Source organism: Zootoca vivipara, chromosome 2 (assembly GCF_965207765.1).
Source record: "Zootoca vivipara chromosome 2, rZooViv2.hap1.1, whole genome shotgun sequence".
Lineage (NCBI taxonomy): Eukaryota > Metazoa > Chordata > Lepidosauria > Squamata > Lacertidae > Zootoca > Zootoca vivipara.
Genome location: NC_142584.1, coordinates 118,082,184 through 118,101,961, shown reverse-complemented (window position 1 = coordinate 118,101,961; position 19,778 = coordinate 118,082,184). Strand labels below are relative to the sequence as shown.

Genomic DNA, 19,778 nt, shown 5'->3' with positions numbered 1-19,778 from the left:
CATGATGTCATAATGCTGAGCTTGCATCTCTAGCTTAGGTCGCTTCCATGGTAACGCCAGGGGCCAATTTTCCTCTGCAACTGTGAGTGAGGAGGAGGCATTGGAATCAGAGAGAAGGGCTCACATTGCAGACTGGGCCTCAGTCCTGCTCTGCTGGCAGCAACATGGTGGAAGACTCAAGGACAAAAGGACCAGGATAAAATAATAATAATAATAATAATAATAATAATAATAATAATAATAATAATAATTTTATTTATACCCCGTCGTTCCCAGTCAAGACCGGGCTCAGGGCGGCTAACAACAAGAATATCAAAGCAAGCAGAAAAGAAACAATTCAATTAAAATGCAGATTAAATACAATGTTGAAATTCAGTTTTGAAATTAGGAATCTACAAGTGCAACCTCATTTAAATATCTGTAGGATAAAGCCTTAGGGGAGGGTAACACCGGGGTCAGACTGAGTCAGTCCAAAGGCCAAGCGGAACAGCTCCGTCTTGCAGGCCCTACGAAAAGATGACAACTCCCGCTGGGCCCTGGTCTCCTGAGACAGAGCGTTCCACCAGGTCGAGACTAGTACTGAGAACCTGGTCCTGGTCGAGGCTTAAACCTGACCCTGTACTCCACTGGGAGCCAGTACAGCTGGTAAAGTACTGGATGAATGTGATCTCGCAGAAGCAAGTCTCTGGACATGCGCAGAAGCGATTTCTGGCACTGCGGCCATTTTGGAAATGGGCAGAGCATGCGTAGAAGTGACTTCCGGTGCTGCTCTGCCCAGTTCCAAAATGGCCGCAGTGCAACTTCTGGTGGCGCGCCACTGCCGATCCCGGATTTTTCAATCTGGGAGTTCATAGAATCATAGAATCGTAGAGTCGGAAGAGACCACAAGGGCCATCCAGTCCAACCCCCTGCCGAGCAGGAAACACCATCAAAGCATTCTTGGCATGTGCCTGTCAAGCCTCTGCTTAAAGACCTCCAAAGAAGGAGACTCCACCACACTCCTTGGTAGCAAATTCCACTGCTGAACAGCTCTTACTGTCAGGAAGTTCTTCCTAATGTTTAGGTGGTGAAATATACTCGGAGTCGAGAGTGAATTTCATGCTCTTTATTCAGCTCATAGTCATCAAGGAGAAGAAGAGAAGACGAATGGCTCTTTTCCCAAAACCATCTGCTTATATACATTATTTACACAATGGGCCTTGCGTGATTGGCTACTTCAGGGCTACACCTGTGGGCCAATTATATTGTGGATTGACTTCTGCCTGCAGCCTGATTGGCTGCTCCTACAGGCCAATCAGGTAGCAGATTCACTTCTGCCAGCCGCCTGATTGGCTGCTCCAGCAGGCCAATCAGGTTGCGGATTCACTTCCACCTGGAGTTGGATTGGGTAGCTCCCGCTGATTCTGAATCCTATTGTTCTAGGATTCAGCTCAGTACATAACACCCCTCCCCTCTAAGTTCCAGTCCTGCCCGGGAAGTTGCATTCGTAGTCCCCAAGGTCTGCTGGCCGCCTCCGTGTGCGTTGTGGCCTGGGGTGTTCTTTGGTCAGGGGTTCTGGTTCTGGCTCGTGTTCCGAGGCTGCTGGCTGTGCTGGGGCTGTCTGGTCTGGCGCCACTGAACCACTAGGTTGTGACTCTGGTTCCGGTGTCCTTCCAGCCTCGGGGCGCCCCTCTGTGCCTACTGCTTCTGCTTCCCCTGCCCACCCCTCTCGCTCTACAGGCCTCACTGCCCTGCTGTCCCCTTGGGACCCCTCTGTCCCGCTCTCCTCCCGGGTTCCTCCTGGGAATCGTCGCCGTAGCTGGTCGCAGTGGCGGCGCCAACATTGCCCCCCTTCCGTTAGTACCTCGTACGACACGGGACCGGTCACCTTGGTGACTGTGGCGGGTACCCATGCTGGGCCTGCCCCAAAATTCTTTGCATACACTGGGTCCTGGGCCACAAATGTCCGGGGGTTCCTGCCTTTCCCCACCACTACCTCATCCTGAGCTCTGTCGGGGTGAAGTCGGTCCAGTCTAGTTGCAAGGCGCCGGCCCATGAGTAGTTCAGCTGGGCTCCGGCCCGTCGTTGTGCTTGGGGTGCTGTGCTGTGCTAGAAGAAATGCGGCAAGGCGGTATTCCCAGTCCCCTTGTGTTATGCGGCGGAGGCTGTCCTTGGTGGTCCGCACCATGCGCTCCGCTTGGCCATTGGTGGCAGGGTGGAATGGTGCTGAGCGGATGTGGCGGATGGCGTTCTGCGCTGTGAAGGTCTGGAACTCCTCTGACGTGAATGCGGTTCCATTGTCCGAGACGAGGGTGTCAGGGAGCCCGTGGGTTGCAAACAGCTTACGTAGTACCCGGATGGCTGCCGCCGTAGAAGTGGACGGTACCAGTGCGACCTCCAGCCATTTGGTGTAGGAATCCACCACTATGCAGAATGTTTTTCCCTGGAAGGGGCCAGCGAAGTCCACGTGCAAGCGTGACCATGGATGTCGGGCGGACTCCCAGGGCTGGACTGGGGCCCTTGGGGGATCCGGGCGGGATTCTTTGCAGGTTTGGCAGTGTTGGACCCAGGCCTCTATCTCTCTGTCAATCCCCGGCCACCACACATAACTCCTGGCAAGGGCCTTCATCCTCACTACCCCTGGGTGTGTCTCGTGTAGGGCTGTGAGGACCCTTTTGCGGAGGGGCTGGGGAACAATGACCCTGCTTCCCCATAACAGGCACCCCTTGTGGGCCGACAGTTCATGTTTGCGGTTTGTGTAGCCAGCGAATTCTGGCCCGGGGCTGCTGCTGGGCCATCCTCGCCACACCCAGTCCAGGACCCGGGAGATGACCCTATCTTTTGTGGAATGGTGCGCAACTTCTTGTGCCTGAATGGGTCGGTCGGGAAGCAGCTCCAGGGTCATAACCTCTTGCGCAGGCGCTGGGTCGGGGCCTGTTTCTGGTAGTGGTAGCCTGCTGAGGGCGTCTGCGTGGCCCATCGCCTTCCCAGGGCGGTGGATTAGTGCATACTGGTAGCCGGCAAGGAAAATTGACCACCTGAGGACACGTGGAGACAACACTTGGGGGGTCTGCTTCTCAGGGGCAAACAGGCCAAGCAACGGCTTGTGGTCAGTCACTATGGTAAAGGGCCGCCCGTACAAGAAATCATGGAATTTTTTTACGCCCTTCACGATTGCCAGACCCTCCTTGTCAATCTGTGAGTAGTTTCGTTCGGCTGCAGCAAGCGTCTGGGAGAAGTATGCCACCGGCACCTCTCTTCCATCCGGGAGTTGGTGTCCCAGGACAGCGCCGATGCCATAGGGAGAGGCGTCGCATGCCAGCACCACTGGCAGCCTCTCGTCGAAGTGTGCCAAGACCGAGTTCGAGACGAGCAAGTCCTTGACTGCCTGGAATGCGGCCCTTTGTCGCTGGCCCCACACCCAAGGGGCCCTTTTATCTAGGAGTCTGTGTAGGGGCTCCGCTACCGCTGCCTTATGGGGAAGGAAGGCATGGTAAAAGTTCAATAGTCCCAAGAATGACTGAAGTTCGGGCTTGCTCTTGGGCGCTGGGGCCTCACAAATGGCCCGTACCTTGTCACCGGTTGGATGGACCCCTTCTGCGTCCACCTTAAATCCCAGAAAGTCCACCTGCGGCACTCCCAGTAAACACTTTTCCCGCTTCACCTTGAGGCCCGCCGTCTGGAAACGGTGCAGGACGGAGCGGAGGCGGTCCTCAAATTCCTCTGGTGTGGGCCCGGCGATCAGTACATCATCGAAGAAGGGGGTGACGCCAGGAATCCCTTTAAGGAGAGAGTCCATTAGATTCTGGAATATGCCTGGTGCCACGCTAACGCCAAATTGCAGCCGCTTTACTCTGAATGCCCCTCTGTGCGTCACAATCGTCTGAGCCTCTGCTGTGGCTTCGTCCACAGGCAACTGTTGATACGCTTGGGCCAAGTCCAGTTTGCCAAAGATTTTTGACCCAGCCAGGGTGGCGAGGACATGGCTGACCACTGGCACTGGGTATGCATGGGCCGTGAGAGCCTTGTTTATGGTGCATTTGTAGTCTGCACAGATGCGGACCGAACCGTTAGGCTTGACGGGTGTGACAATTGGAGTTTCCCAGGGGGCGTTGGGCACCGGCTCCAGCACTCCTTGCTCCACGAGCCGGTCCAATTCCTCGTCTATGCGGGGTTTCAGGGCGAACGGGACCCGGCGGGCCTTGTGCCTGATGGGTCGTACAGCGGGGTCTAGCTGTAGGGCAATGGGGGGTCCTGTATATCGTCCCAATGCCCCATCGAAAACCCCTGGAAACTCTTTGCATATGGCGTCCACGTCCACTTGTAAGCTAGTGCGGTTCACCCCGGTAACGGCTAGCCCCAGAGGTCCAAACCATGCCAGTCCCAGTAAGCTAACGTAGGGGCCCTTAACTACCAGCAAGTCCAATTGTTGCTTTCGTCCTCGATATTGCACCCTGAAGGTCCCCACCCCCATTGTAGGGACCTTACGTTTCTGGAAGTCCCGGAGGGTGAATGGGGCCGGCCTTAGTTTGGGACCCCCATTAGGGCACAGTTCCCTTAATGTTCGGGCCGAGATTATGGATAGAGTTGAACCCGTGTCCAGCTCCATGCGGCATGGGGCTCCCTCTATCTGTACCTCTATATAAATTTTCTCTGTGCTGGGATGGGGCAACTGGAATACCTGGTAGTCCGTGATCTCCGTCGAGTTGCCTTGGTGCATGGTGCCGTGTGACCTGGGGCTCCTGGGTCGGTCATCTGATGCTTGTCGACGGGTGAGTCGAGCCCGACACACCCGGGCGATGTGTCCCAATTTTCTGCACTGCCTGCACTCTGCGTTGCGGAAACGACAGGTCCTCCTCTCGTGGTTCTCCCCGCAGCTTGCACAGTTCCCTCCTTCTCGTCGAGGCTGCTGTGGTGTGTGTGCTGCTTGAGTGCGCCGCTGTACTCGGTGTACTTCCTCCCTGTCAGATTCGGATTCGTCGGTGAGGTCTTTGTGGTAGACCCTCGGTTGGGATGGCGGGGCCGGTCGTGCCTCTTGCGTTGACCTCTCGGCGGCTTCGGTTGCCAGGGCTTCCTCCAGAGCAATCTGGAACGTGAGGTCTTTTTTGGCGTAGAGGCGTCGTTGCAACATCTCGTCCCTCAGGCCACCGACGAGGCGGTCACGAAGCATGTTCTCCAATTCTGAGAAGTTGCATAACCGGGCGGCTTGGCGGAGGGAGGTCACAAACCCAGTTATGGTTTCCCCTGGGGCTTGCCGCTTTGCGTAGAAGGCATTTCGGCAAGCTACCACCGAGGGCTGTGGTGAAAAGTGCTCCTTCAGCCGTTCCATTATTGTTTTGTAAGAGACGGTAGCGACATCTCTAGGTGCAAGGAGAGCCCGGGCGATTTCAAACGTCTCCTCTCCACAGACGCTGAAGAATGTCGCCCTCTTCATGGCATCGTTGGTGACTTCTTTCGCTTGCAGGAGGAAGTTGAAACGGGCGGCGTACCCTTCCCAGTCTCCTGATGCTGGTTTGAATGGCAAGAAGCTGCTGTCGGTTGCCATTCTGGGTTCCTTGGGTCCTGGAGCTGAAGCCTGGATGCACGGTGCGATGCAGCGGTGCAGCAGGTGGCGGTGCTGCGGTGCAGTGCGTGGTGGCGGTCAGCTCAGCAGGATCCCACCTTCGTTGCCAGTGAAATATACTCGGAGTCGAGAGTGAATTTCATGCTCTTTATTCAGCTCATAGTCATCAAGGAGAAGAAGAGAAGACGAATGGCTCTTTTCCCAAAACCATCTGCTTATATACATTATTTACACAATGGGCCTTGCGTGATTGGCTACTTCAGGGCTACACCTGTGGGCCAATTATATTGTGGATTGACTTCTGCCTGCAGCCTGATTGGCTGCTCCTACAGGCCAACCAGGTAGCAGATTCACTTCTGCCAGCCGCCTGATTGGCTGCTCCAGCAGGCCAATCAGGTTGCGGATTCACTTCCACCTGGAGTTGGATTGGGTAGCTCCCGCTGATTCTGAATCCTATTGTTCTAGGATTCAGCTCAGTACATAACAGGTGGAATCTTCTTTCTTGTAATTAATTGGCACCTATGACTAGCTCACAAGAAAGATGCATGCTTTTCCTTGACAGAAGAGGGAGACACTGGACAGAAATAGTGGCGGAAGGGGTTTGAAAAGGAAACAGTTGAAGGAAATCATCTTCCACCTTCGTACATAATAATTTCCCCTTTTAGACACAGTTTGTGAGTTGGTACAAGCCTTGCCTTTGCTCCTCAGCTTTCTCTTTCTTGGGTTACTTAATTCTAGCTGTATGCTTCATTGGGGAACTTGATTGGAAGTGCTACAGAATTGGCCTCCACCGTCACTTACGGACACATGGAAGACAATCTTACTTGGCTATGAGTGGTTACCGAAGAAGAAGCTGCAATAAACACTAATAATAATAATAATTTATTATTTATACCCCACCCATCTGGCCGGGTCCCCCTGCCACTCTGGGCGGCTTCCAACACACATTAAAATACGTTAAAATATCACAGATTAAAAACTTCCCTAAACAGGGCTGCCTTTAGGTATTTTCTAAATGTCAGGTAGTTGTTTATCTCTCTGACCTCTGATGGCAGGGCGTTCCACAGGGCAGGTGCCACTACCGAGAAGGCCCTCTGCCTGGTTCCCTGTAGCTTTGCTCGCAGTGAGGGAACCGCCAGAAGGCCCTCGGCGCTGGATCTCAGTATCTGGGCTGAACAATGGGGGTGGAGACGCTCCTTTAGGTATACAGGACCGAGGCCGTTTAGGGCTTTAAAGGTCAGCACCAACACTTTGAATTGTGCTTGGAAACGTACTGGGAGCCAATGTAGATCTCTCAGGACAGGTTATGTAGTCTCGGCGGCCGCTCCCAGTGACCAGTCTAGCTGCCGCATTCTGGATTAATTGCAGTTTCCGGGTCACCTTCAAGGGTAGCCCCACGTAGAGCACATTGCAGTAGTCCAAGTGGGAGATAACTAGAGCATGCACTACTCTGGTGAGACAGTCTGTGGGCAGGTAGGGTCTCAGCCTGCGTACCAGATGGAGCTGGTAGACAGCCTCCCTGGACACAGAATTAACCTGCACCTCCATGGACAGCTGTGAGTCCAAAATTACTCCCAGGCTGCGCACCTGGTCCCTCAGGGGCACACTTATCCCATTCAGGACCAGGGAGTCCCCCACACCCGCCCGCCTCCTGTCCCCCAGAAACAGTACTTCAGTCTTGTCAGGATTCAACCTCAATCTGTTAACCGCCATCCATCCTCCAACCGCCTCCAGGCACTCACACAGGACATTCACTGCCCTCACTGGGACTGATTTTAAAGAGAGGTAGAGCTGGGTGTCATCTACATACTGATGAACACCCAGCCCCAACCCCCTGATTATCTCTCCCAGCGGCTTCATATAGATATTAAAAAGCATGGGGGAGAGGACGGATCCCTGAGGCACCCCACAACTGAGAGCCCAGGGGTCTGAACACTCATCCCCCAACACCACTTTCTGGACATGACCCTGGAGAAAGGAGCGGAACCACTGTATGACAGTTCCCCCAGCTCCCAGCTCCTCTAGACGGTGCAGAAGGATGTTATGGTCAATGGTGTCAAAGGCCGCTGAGAGATCCAGCAGAACTAGGAAACAGTTGTCACCTTTGTCCCTAGCCCGCTGGAGATCATCAACCAGTGCTACCAAGGCAGTTTCAGTCCCATGTAAGGCCTGCACTCAGTTGGCCAGACTTCCAACCAATACGGTCATCATCCCACAAGAAAAAACTGGTCTTATGCTGACGGGCAGGACAGTGGAATGGGGCTACCCAACAGACATGTTTCTGCATAGTCCTGGGCAGGGTAGCAGGAGAGGGATGAATCCCCCTTCCCAGTTCATATATAGCCTAAAAGTAAAACCATTTCAATCCTGCCTCTTCTGCAAGTGTTTCTTCATTTCAAAGTTTGCAAAGTTCAGTCACACAACCCATCGCTGACCCATCTCAAACTCTGAAATCCCATCGGTGATTTCTTGCAAACATGTTTCCCCTCCAGTTCTGCACCTGCACAGACAGACCTGGCAGTTGCAGTGGTAAACTTTATTTCTCATATAATTATGAAAATTATAGTGATTTATTCTTCTCCTGAAACCAAAACTCCAGGGATTTCTCCAGAGCTCAGTAAACATCCACCATCAAGGGTCGTATGAGTCAACTTATCCCATGGATTGCAAAGTGACATAAACCCTTCTCAAAATTATAAATAAATATTGTTTATTAATAAGCCTGAGGTGAGATTTCGGGCAGGCTGGGTCTATGCCAGTTTATTCCACTGCCTTTAAATCTGAATCAATGGCTGGTCTGAATGGAGGTGACTGTCTCTGGTGCTGCTAGAATGATATCCCTGCTCCTGCTGGTAATGTGCCAGGCAGTCTGGGGGATGCAGAAGGCAAAATGCTCGTTCAATCTCTCCTTGTATTCACAGGAACCAGTGAATTATTATAGGTTAGGAGACTACCTTGTGAGTGGAGTCGTCTCTCCAAAACTTGCTGTATTGGAACCCTATGTTTTCTCCCAGCCACCTTTCATTGGGTTTCTTGAGTAAGTAACTACATGCTGAAGGAGGTGATTGCGCCCCACCTGCATTCTGACTGACCCCAGCTAACAGGGGGTGAAAGACTATATTGGTGTGAGTTGGGGGGAAGGTGTTGGGCAGCCAGGCCAGTTTCTTGATAATAATGGGTGGGTCACCCTCCCACAACTGGCTGGTAGGTAGGTAGAAAGATGAAGACACCTGGAGACACCTGGCTTGAGAGCAGTACATGTGAAAAGGATCTAGGAGTCTTGGTAGACCACAAACTGGACATGAGTCAACAGTGTGATGCAGCAGCTAAAAAAGCCAATGCAATTCTGGGCTGCATCAATAGGAGTATAGCATCTAGATCAAGGGAAGTAATAGTACCACTGTATTCTGCTCTGGTCAGACCTCACCTGGAGTACTGTGTCCAGCTCTGGGCACCACAGTTCAAGAAGGATACTGACAAGCTGGAACGTGTCCAGAAGAGGGCAACCAAAATGGTCAAAGGCCTGGAAACGATGCCTTATGAGGAACGGCTTAGGGAGCTGGGTATGTTTAGCCTGGAGAAGAGAAGGTTAAGGGGTCATACGATAGCCATATTCAAATATATTAAAAGGATGTCATATAGAGGAGGGAGAAAGGTTGTTTTCTGCTGCTCCAGAGAAGCGGACATGGAGCAATGGATTCAAACTACAAGAAAGAAGATTCCACCTCAACATTAGGAAGAACTTCCTGACAGTAAGAGCTGTTCGACAGTGGAATTTGCTGCCAAGGAGTGTGGTGGAGTCTCCTTCTGTGGAGGTCTTTAGGCATATGTCAAGAATGCTTTGATGGTGTTTCCTGCTTGGCAGGGGGTTGGACTGGATGGCCCTTGTGGTCTCTTCCAACTCTATGATTCTTAAATAAACCATATATCAAAAGCGCCTGGAACCCCTTGAATCTTGCGCCGCTCAGAGGTTTAGGTAAATTCAACAGCATTATCTGTTTCCCTGGTCAACCACTCTTCTTACTTTCGCCCTGAGTTTAGTGCAATGCTATTTTTCTAATGAAAGAGGTGTAATGGCCCCCACCTACCTACCAACAATGGCGATGGCACCCACCTGAGAGGTTCTGGAACTGAGTTCCAGTGAGCTCTGGCTGGTGGGGGGAAAAGCCCTGGTTTAGTGCATACGACGGCCGCACAGGAGCACAGTGCGTCATCAGGCAAATAATTTCTGATTCAAATCTTTCAGAAAACATGTGGGGTTTTTTATTTTTGATTTTCCCTTCCCTCTCTGAAGGACCCAACCCCTACCCTATAGCTACTGGTAGAGTTAGTGCCCCAGTTGTGACACTGTGAAACTGAATGGCAAATACTAGGGTTGCCATATTTCAATAAGTGAAAGTTATTGAGAGTTCTTGCTCTTTTGGGGGCAAAGTTGTTCAGCCTTTTGGCTAAATCTTTCAAAAAAAATGTACAAAAAATGTACAAAAACAAGATATTATACAAACATATGAAGTCATAGAGGGAGTGGTCCGTAATGTCTCATATCCAGGAACTCATATTCAAGTTATTCTAACAGGTCTCTCCTCAATGAGACATGGATGCCTGGAACAGGTGATATATTCAAAAGATCTTGAGCCCATTGAAGAAGTCTTACCAATTACCTGCAACGACACCCTCCTTATTATCATGTCTTAATTCTTGTACTTGCTTTCTTCGCTTATCTAATAAAGCAAAACAGTACATATTCCATTATACTTCCATTATACTCTTCATTTATTAAAGAAAGAATGTGGCATCTTGTTTCCACTGAGAGAAAAATGGGAGGTTGTCATAACTGTTTGTTTGTTTGTTTTGCTTGCTTGTAGAACTTCTCCTACAAGATACTGGCATGTCCTGTCTTTCTTATTTGCCATTCATGAAATCAATCAGGACCCCAATCTCTTACTCAACATCACCCTCGGATACAACCTCTTTGACACCTATTTTGATGGCAGGCTGGTTTCCGCTGCCATGATAAACCTGCGTTCTACTGGAGAAAAGAGTGTTCCAAACTATTTCTGTGGAACAAGGAAGAATGCATTGACTGTTATTGAAAGGGCTGAATCTGACATCTCCATCCAGATTTCAAGCATGGCAGGCATTTATAAAATCCCACAGGTATGGACTTGGAGATTCCATAATAGTGGATGGTTTCTTTCGATGCCTCCCACTTTTCTTTCTCCCATCCGGACGTCGGTACAGGACTCCATATACTAAAAGGTCTAGGCACAGGAATACCAGTAGCATTTTTCCTTGTGCCATCAAATTGTTGAATCTGTAGTTGTGGGTTGAAGGGAGGTCAGTTGGTGGTATGGGGTCTTTTCAATGTGCTGTTGTATTGTGAGGTTGTATGAATAGTGGTTGTATGAGGTACTTTCTTATTTTCTTTACATTGCAATGTAGTTGAAGGAAAATTCCAAGTATGGTTGATACTTGGCCAATAAATTATTCTATTCTATTCTATTCTATTATTCCTGATGGAATTGTCTGTATTTGTGCCTTCGATATTTCAGCTGTAAGAAACTTCCACCCATCTTGGACTCCCTTCTCTGGGCTCTCACCCAGTAGTTCCTTAAGCTTTTTGAAATCAGCCTTCCTCGTGCAGAGTGCATATCCCTTTCCTCTGTATAATGAAACCCAGGAACATGACGATTGCCACCCCCCTCAAGCTTCCCAATACTTGCCAATTCATGGCGCAGTTCCTCCCTGCTAGTGAGAGCCAAGTCCAAGATAGATGATGATCCCCTTGTTGTTTCTTCCACCTCCTTGGAAAGGAAATTGTGAGTGGGGCAATGGAAGCATTGGTTGGACCTTACATTCTTGGCAGGGTTTGAGTTCCAACAGATATTGGGATGGTTGAAGTCTCCCATTACTATTGTATCTCTCCTTTTTGAATGCATTGATGATAATCTGCTCTAGGAAGGCATCATCCAAGTCTTCAGTCCGGCTTGGAGGTCTATAATTCTGTTCATAAGAAGAACAAATATTTTACAGCACAAGAGAGATTTAATCAATGCTCTTAATGTTTCTCATATGTTTATACATTGTTATACGTTGTTTGGTTTTGTAAAAAAAAGTTATTTCACACACACACAAAAATAAGAATATTAATAAATAAAAAATAGAATGATCATCCAAAGAGATGTTTAAATCTTGTCCACCCTGCATAAACATATGTAGAACTAATTATTATTATTTTTCAAATCAATTTTTATTAAATTTCTCACTTACAACCAATTATATCATACCAATTATTCCAAATTATACAAATGCATATCCATTAATCCCAATATTATGCCAAATTATAAAAATTTCTTGACCTCCCACGCTTCAAATTCTGAGGAATTTTGAGGGTTCTGATCATCGATAATTACTGCCTTTCTAGTCAATGAAATCCAAATCTTTTCCAATCATTGTAGTCCAAAAATAATCCAGATCTTTTTCAACAGTTCTATTGCAATCCTTCGATCTTCTCACAGCCTCTGAGGTGTTCTCAAGCGAGATTAAATATATGTGGAACTAATTAAGAGGGTGAGGACAGCAGACGAAGAGAGAAGCCCAGAGAGAAGGCACAACCAGGAATTTACTCAACACAAAAAGTATATATAGACAGACCAGGAGGGTCTGAGAGAATTCGGAGTTGAAACAAAGCTTATATAAATAAAGTTGCATGTTTTATAATGCTCCTACTTGATTCTGAACGATAATCAACACCACTTGAAATGCAGGCACAAAGTCTCTGTCCATCCACAAGCCTATGCCTTAGTTTAGCAGATTTTTGAATGATATTCAATACCATCTCATGAAAGTGATGTTTCTCCTAAGTATTCAAGACACTCCCCCCCCTTCTCTCTGGACACACACACAGAAGCTAGTGTGCTGAAGAAGAACAATATATAGCCTTAAAACCACCATTTACAGTGGGCTCAGTGAAGGTAAGGAGGAGGTTCAGCCCTCATCATAGCTGCCAAGTCTCTCGTTTTTCACGGGAAACCCCAGGATTTTAATCCATTTCCCGCTGTTATCCCGAATAGAAAAAAATCCCAGAAAACCCCCAGATTTCCTACCTGCCAGGGAGGCTCCATTTCAGGTGCCGCTCTGCCCATGTCTGGGCACTAGAAATCAGGCAGCGCCGGCACCGGAAGTTGCTTCTATGCATGTCCAGAAGCAACTTCTGGTGCCGCACCGCTGCTGATCCCGCATTTTTCAACAGGAGACTTGGCAGCTATGGCCCTCATAGTGGTGTCCTCAAAGATACTTCTTTTTTATCTGTTAGTGAAATGAAAGGTTATCCATTACTCATCCTCCGCTGACAAGTTGAACTCTTTCAGGTTTTTGTTTCTTATGAACAGATGTTGTTGTTTAGTCGTTTAGTCATGTCCATGACCCCATGGACCACTGCACGCCAGGCACTCCTGTCTTCCACTGCCTCCCACAGTTTGGTCAAACTCATATTGGTGGCTTCGAGAACACTGTCCAACCCTCTCATCCTCTGTCGTCCCCTTCTCATTTTGTCCTCCATCTTACCCAACATCAGGGTCTTTTCCAAGGATTCTTCTCTTCTCATGAGGTGGCCAAAGTATTGGAGCCTCAGCTTCAGGATCTGTCCTTCCAGTAAGCACTCAGGGCTGATTTCATTCAGAATGGATAGGTTTGATCTTCTTGCAGTTCATGGGACTCAAGAGTCTCCTCCAGCACCATAATTCAAAAGCATCAATTCTTCGATGATCAGCCTTCTTTATGGTCCAGCTCTCACATCCATACATCACTACTGGGAAAACCATAGCTGAAAGGGTATGATCATATACCTGGTATTCTTTCTTTCCTCACTAGGTCAGTTATGGTTTTGCTCTTGATGATAAAATTTGCTTCCCTTTTGTCTACCGGATGATCCCAAAGGAAGAAATCCAGTACAAGGGGATTATCCAACTTCTCCTGCAGTTTGGATGGACGTGGATTGGCCTATTTGCTCCAGACAATGACAATGGAGAAAGGTTCTTGAATGCCTTGACACCGTTGATGACTAGCAGTGGAATTTGTTTTGCCTTCTCGGAAAGAATACAACACCAGACAGTGTACCAAATGAATCAACTACCTGCCAGGTGGAGACAAGTCAATGTATATGTTTATTATGGGGACTCATATTATGATTTTATGCCAATATTCCACATACAGGAAATATTTGAAAATTTACAAACTGGGGGTAAAGTCTGGATCACAACAGCTTTTCCAGACATCAACATGAATTTGAGTTATGATATTGATTTCTTCATCTACACCCATGGTTCTTTGTCCTTCACAATGAAGACTAGAAAATGGACAAAATGTGACCACTATGAGCCATTCTCTGACAAAATACAACAATTTTGGGAGGAATCATTTCACTGTTCATGTCCAGAGAATGTGTTGCCCACGAAAGGCTGGACAAGATGCACAGAGAAAGAGAAACTGAAGGTTCTTCCCCAAGAGGAGATTGAAAGGGTCCTGTCTCAAGACAGCTACGTTACTTACAGCAGTGTCAAAGCCATGGCACTTGCCTTAAATTCTGCCTATTCTTCCAGATCCAAGCAGGTGTTGATGATGAGTAGAGGAGAAAGTTGGGGACATGGAAGACTACAGCCATGGCAGGTATTCCCTTTTGTTAATTGCAACCCACTGTCTAATTCTGGAATCATTGTCCTTCACTTACACGGCGCCCCAAATCTGTTGCTTCAAGTGGCTGGCTTCACCCTACCTGATATTAGAATACGACCTTAGGGTTCACACTGAGTTTTTATATGTGATGAAGCTGGCTCAGCTGATCTCCAAAATATTGAAGGAGAAAGTGGTGTGTGTGTGTGTGTGTGTGTGTGTGTGTGTGTGTGTGTGACAATTTAAGAATGAATCTCAGATTTGACTGTGGAAAGCCAACAGCAGTCAACCACTATGAGTCCAAATGTGACACTGGTCCCAATCCATAGGAGATTAGAGTGCAATATACAACCGGCTTCAGTGCTTTCTTAATGCTGGTGTTTTCTCTGTCATCCCAGCTCCACCATTTCTTAAGGAAAGTCCAGTTGTTTAACACCTCCAGGGGTGGATTGTATTCGGATGAGAATGGAGAGCTGGCAGCTGACTATGATATTGTGAACTGGGTGCTGTTTCCCAATGAATCTCGTGGCAGAGTGAAAGTTGGGAGTGTAGAGAGACAGGCAGCCTCACATTTAAAGCTCACTGTTAACCCAGAAGCCATTGTCTGGCCTTCACATTTCAACAAGGTAGGCAGAATGAATTGATTGCCTGTCCCTTGGTGGTATACAGGTGAAACTTGGAAAATTAGAATATCGTCGAAAAGTGCATTTATTTCAGTAAATGCAACTTAAAAGGTGAAACCAATATATGAGATAGACGCATGACATGCAAAGCAAGATATGTCAAGCCTTTATTTGTTGTAATTGTAATTATTTGTCGTTAGGCAGGTCAATTATAAATGGGATGTAATTAATGAAATGTAATAGCGATGTTTATTTTTGTTTATTTTTGTATTGTTGTAACTATTTGTTTTATTACTGTGGAATCTCCAAAAGAAAGCATTTGTAAAAATTTAAAGAAAAATAAAAAAATAAAAAATTGCATTACTAAAATTAATGCACTTTTCAACGATATTCTAATTTTTCGTTTCACCTGTATATTAAGCTCAAATAATTTACAGGGTTTATTCTTTATGATTCAGAAAATGAACTTATTCCTATCCGATTGATTTTTGCATGACTCTAGGGCTGATCTCAGGGATTATAGAATGAGCAGAGAGCCTTTTCAAGTTTATGTAGCTGAGTTATCTACTTGAGCATGTGTTTTGCTGTCTTTCCATTCCATTGTGGACTGACCGGAGGAATACATTTGAAACAGGGATTTCCATCCGGTGATCTCAATGTCCCACTTGGATTTCACATGACTGGATCACTGCCGCTATGGTTTGAATGATTATGAGCAATGCAACAACACTCCCGGTAATGTGGGCAGTTTTTTCCAGTCTGTGGATTATCCTTCAGCAACACATACACTTGTAGACATTCTTTTCTCTTTATTGAATGAAGGAACGTTTGGATGGAACTTGGTTTTGAGACATCCCATATTGCACTTGAACCTGATTTTGGTATTGAGTACATTATGTAAAAGCTATATTTAATGAAATGGAAACTTATTTTTACATTTTGTCTTTGGAAATTTCTATATAATTGCATACAGAGTTGTGTGAGCTGTGTTTCTTTAATGTAATATGTGCATGATCTGAGTGGCAACTGGACACTGGATTCCAAAAGTCACCAGTCACCCTCTGACTCGGTGCCCTCCTTCCAGTGCCAATAAAACTGTCAGATATTCCCTTTTCTTAACAACTATTTCCTCTCCTAGCTTAGTATCCAACACATGATCTTTCCTTGGCCCTCTGCTCTGCCATAATTGGAGCAGCAAAATTATGTATGCCAAAGTACTTTCTAAGCCACAGGTCAGCAAGGTTTACCTTGCCTGGGCCGGATCAGTCCCGCGGAGATCCCTCCGTGGGCCGGATAGCATGCCCAAATGAGTGCAAGCGCCTGCGGTTTCTGGAGTCTGTGCATGCACACCCACGATTTTCGGGGTCTGCGTCTGCACAGATGTGATTTCTGGTGCCGCAGAAGCGAGTCGCCATGCCGCACTGCGCCGGTTTAGCGCAGCGTGCCAGGACTCGCTGAGCGGGCAGCTCGGTTCTGGGGCAGCTCGTGGGCCGATTAAATGGCCTCCGTGGGCCGCTTCCAGCCTATAGGCCGCACGTTGCCGACCACTGTAAGCCATGCACTAGTCAAGTGCATCAACAATATTTACCTAAAAGGGAGGGGGGTAGGGGAATCCATTAGGGTCACTCCAAACCCTATGACTGACTTCCATACCCTAACAGTTTCCCTTCAATGCTCCTTCACTTTATGGTTAGACAATGCCTCACGCCAGGTGTACCAAAAGCTGTCAACCTGGATATGCCAAGGTGGTTCAAGAAGGACAACCGGTTTGCTGCTACGCTTGTGCTTCGTGTACGGAAGGGACAATCTCCACCCAGGAAGGTGGGTGACTCCAGGGGGGGAGGGAATTCCTTGGGAGAACAGAAATAGGGCAGAGACCACATAACACCGGTCCTAAGAGACCTACATTGGCTCCCAGTACGTTTCTGAGCACAATTCAAAGTGTTGGTGCTGACCTTTAAAGCCCTAAACGGCCTCGGCCCAGTATCCCTGAAGGAGCGTCTCCACCCCCATTGTTCAGCCCGGACACTGAGGTCCAGCGCCGAGGGCCTTCTGGCGGTTCCCTCACTGCGAGAAGCCAAGTTACAGGGAACCAGGCAGAGGGCCTTCTCGGTAGTGGCACCCACCCTGTGGAACACCCTCCCATCAGATGTCAAGGAGATAAACAACTACCTGACAGGTAGGTAGCCGTGTTGGTCTGAGTCGAAGCAAAATTAAAAAATTCCTTCAGTAGCACCTTAAAGACCAACTAAGTTTATATTTTGGTATGAGCTTTCGTAGAAGTGTGCATGCACACGAAAGCTCATACCAAAATATAAACTTAGTTGGTCTTTAAGGTGCTACTGAAGGAATTTTTTTATTTAACTACCTGACATTTAGAAAACAGCTAAAGGCAGCCCTGTTTAGGGAAGTTTTTAATCTGTGATATTTTAATGTATTTTGGTATTTGTTGGAAGCCGCCCAGAGTGGCCGGGGAAACCCAGCCAGATGGGCGGGGTATAAATAATAAATAAATAAATAATGATAATCCAATAAAAGGCTGACAATGAAAACAGTAAGAGAAAAAAAGAGAAAGGTGGAGAGGGAAGCTGTGCCCATCAAAGATGCACGGAGGAGAGGTGGATAAAAATGGGCACTTGGGGGAGGTAGCAGAGCACAAATAGAATCGTAGAGACATGGAGTTGGAAGGGACCCCAAGGGTCATCTAGTCTAAAGCCCTGCAATGCACACTGAGTGTGAAAGGAGAAAGGCAGAAGAAAATGGTAGGATATTAATAAAAATGGCAAGAGGCATGTAGAGGAGAGAAGGGGAGGGGAATGCTTCTCTGTTTAGAGTTATTAGATCAAGGTATCCTGCACAAAAGGGAAAGGTTGAGTCACAATGCCTAGGGAACCAGTGCTTATGCTCAGTTTGAGAAAAGTTGGACTATGGAACTCATTGCAACGTGGAAAGAATGTCATAGTTTGCATCTAAATTATGACTGTTGTCCTTAGTAGTTTCTAGCCATTTTAAATCGGCCCTAGGGAGATAAGGTGTGAGAATCTCTGCCACAATGAATTACATGGTGTTAGGTTTTTTTCTTTTTAATTGCCTCGGAATGCACACTGATGGAGAGACCGTTTGGAGGGGGCTGCCCAAAGCAGGTATACCCTTTTGTGATTTTAATCCCTCTCTGCTTTAAATGTGATTTGGAGAGGCTAATCTCTAAAGATATAGGCCTGGTTCTCTTATTTATGTTACGGCTACTAAATCCTCTCCTCTTCCTTTCAGATGCAGGCTATTGCACCAAATGTCCAGATGATCAGCATCCAAACAAGGGCCAAGATCAATGTGTCCCCAAAATTACCACTTTCCTTGCCTACACAGAACCTTTGGGCCTCATCCTAGCTTCCTTTGCCCTATCTTTGTCCATAACCACAGTGTTTGTTCTAGGAATCTTCATTAAAAAGAAGGAAACTCCGATAGTCAAAGCCAACAACCAGGACCTCTCCTACATCCTCCTTGTCTCCCTTCTGCTTTCCTTTTTGTCCTCCTTCCTCTTCATCGGCCAGCCAAGGAAAGTGGCCTGCCTTCTCAGGCAAACAGCCTTCAGCATCATCTTCTCAGTTGCTGTTTCTTCTGTGTTGGCAAAAACCATCACGGTGGTGCTTGCCTTCCTGGCCACAAAGCCAGGGAACAGGGTGAGGAGATGGCTGGGGAAGACCTTTGCCAATGCCATTGTCCTTTCCTGTTCCAGTGTCCAAGTTGTCATCTGCACCATCTGGCTAGGGATCTCTCCTCCTTTCCCTGATTCTGACAAGCACTCCCAGGCTGGGGAGATCATCCTGCAATGTAACGAAGGATCTGTTGCGATGTTTTACACTGCCCTCGGCTACATGGGCTTCCTGGCTGCCATCTGCTTCACAGTGGCTTTCCTGGCCAGGAAGCTTCCAGGATCCTTCAATGAAGCCAAGCTGATCACCTTCAGCATGCTGGTCTTCTGCAGTGTTTGGGTGTCCTTTGTGCCCACCTACCTGAGCACCAAGGGGAAGTACATGGTAGCCGTGCAAATCTTTTCTATCTTGACTTCCAGTGCTGGGCTTCTGGGCTGCATCTTCATCCCCAAGTGTTACATTATTATACTAAGGCCTGATCTGAATACAAAAGAGCACCTTTCAACAAAAACAAAAGATCGCATTTGATACTTAGTTCTAAAGAAAGGGACCATGTTCTAAGGAAAGAAAAGGGGCCAGAATCCTGGCTTCCTTTGGAGGCAAACAAAATTCTCAAAAAAAAAATATAGAACCTCCTGCTTCCTAAAATATTTCCCAGTTCTCTGTTCTTTTTCCATACCATATGCCTGCTCAGTAGTGGCACCCATCCTGCAGAACGCCCCCCCCATCAGATGTCAAGTAGAGAAAAAACTATACAACTTTTAGAAGACATCTGAAGGCAGGCCTGTTGAAAGGCTCATGCATGAAGTAATCATGTAAAAAAATGCTATGAAAGTGCCTTGAAAGGTGTGCTTTTTGCTCACTCTTTGGAGAGTGGGCCAATTTGTGCTGCAGCTTGAATAAACCTGTGCTTTTTCCACACACTGATGTCTTTGTTGGCTCTAAGAACCGGCGTAGCCTAGACCCTCTCTGGTAGGGTAAAACCCTGAGCCTATTTCAATGTTCTCAGGCCTACTAAAATATCAATAGATTCATTGCAATATATGCTGATCTACTGATTGTCGAGAGGGGGGGATACATTCAGATGAGGCAGATCTACTAATATTTGGTCGTACATTAATTTTTCGTAAATTCACAACAAATCAGCAATTAACTCTGCATCTGTTGCTCCTTCAGTCAGGCAACGTCTGTTCATAGAAGCTGTGCATTCTATGGCTTTGAGGGACAAGTTCAATTTCTTTTCCTATTAGGGTAAAGAATACTGGGCGAGTTGGAGCAATTCAGTAGGAG

At 47.5% G+C, this 19,778-nt stretch overlaps 1 protein-coding gene across 2 annotated transcripts; it reads left to right on the top strand.

Moving 5' to 3' along the window:
- Nucleotides 1-10,413: 10,413 nt before the first annotated feature.
- Nucleotides 10,414-19,016, top strand: LOC118080170 (vomeronasal type-2 receptor 26-like). Of its 2 annotated transcripts, none has more exons than XM_088663838.1 (4): nucleotides 10,414-10,699; nucleotides 13,415-14,209; nucleotides 16,530-16,656; nucleotides 18,106-19,016. In XM_088663838.1, exons 1-4 carry the CDS (start codon nucleotides 10,553-10,555, stop codon nucleotides 19,014-19,016), a joined length of 1,980 nt encoding a protein of 659 aa, XP_088519964.1. In that variant the 5' UTR covers nucleotides 10,414-10,552. The 2 variants fall into 2 exon arrangements, with proteins under 2 accessions (XP_088519964.1, XP_034960989.3); XM_035105098.3 differs by lacking the exon at nucleotides 10,414-10,699 and adding an exon at nucleotides 14,611-14,838 and having other exon boundaries at nucleotides 13,454-14,209.
- The last annotated feature ends 762 nt before the right edge of the window (nucleotides 19,017-19,778 follow it).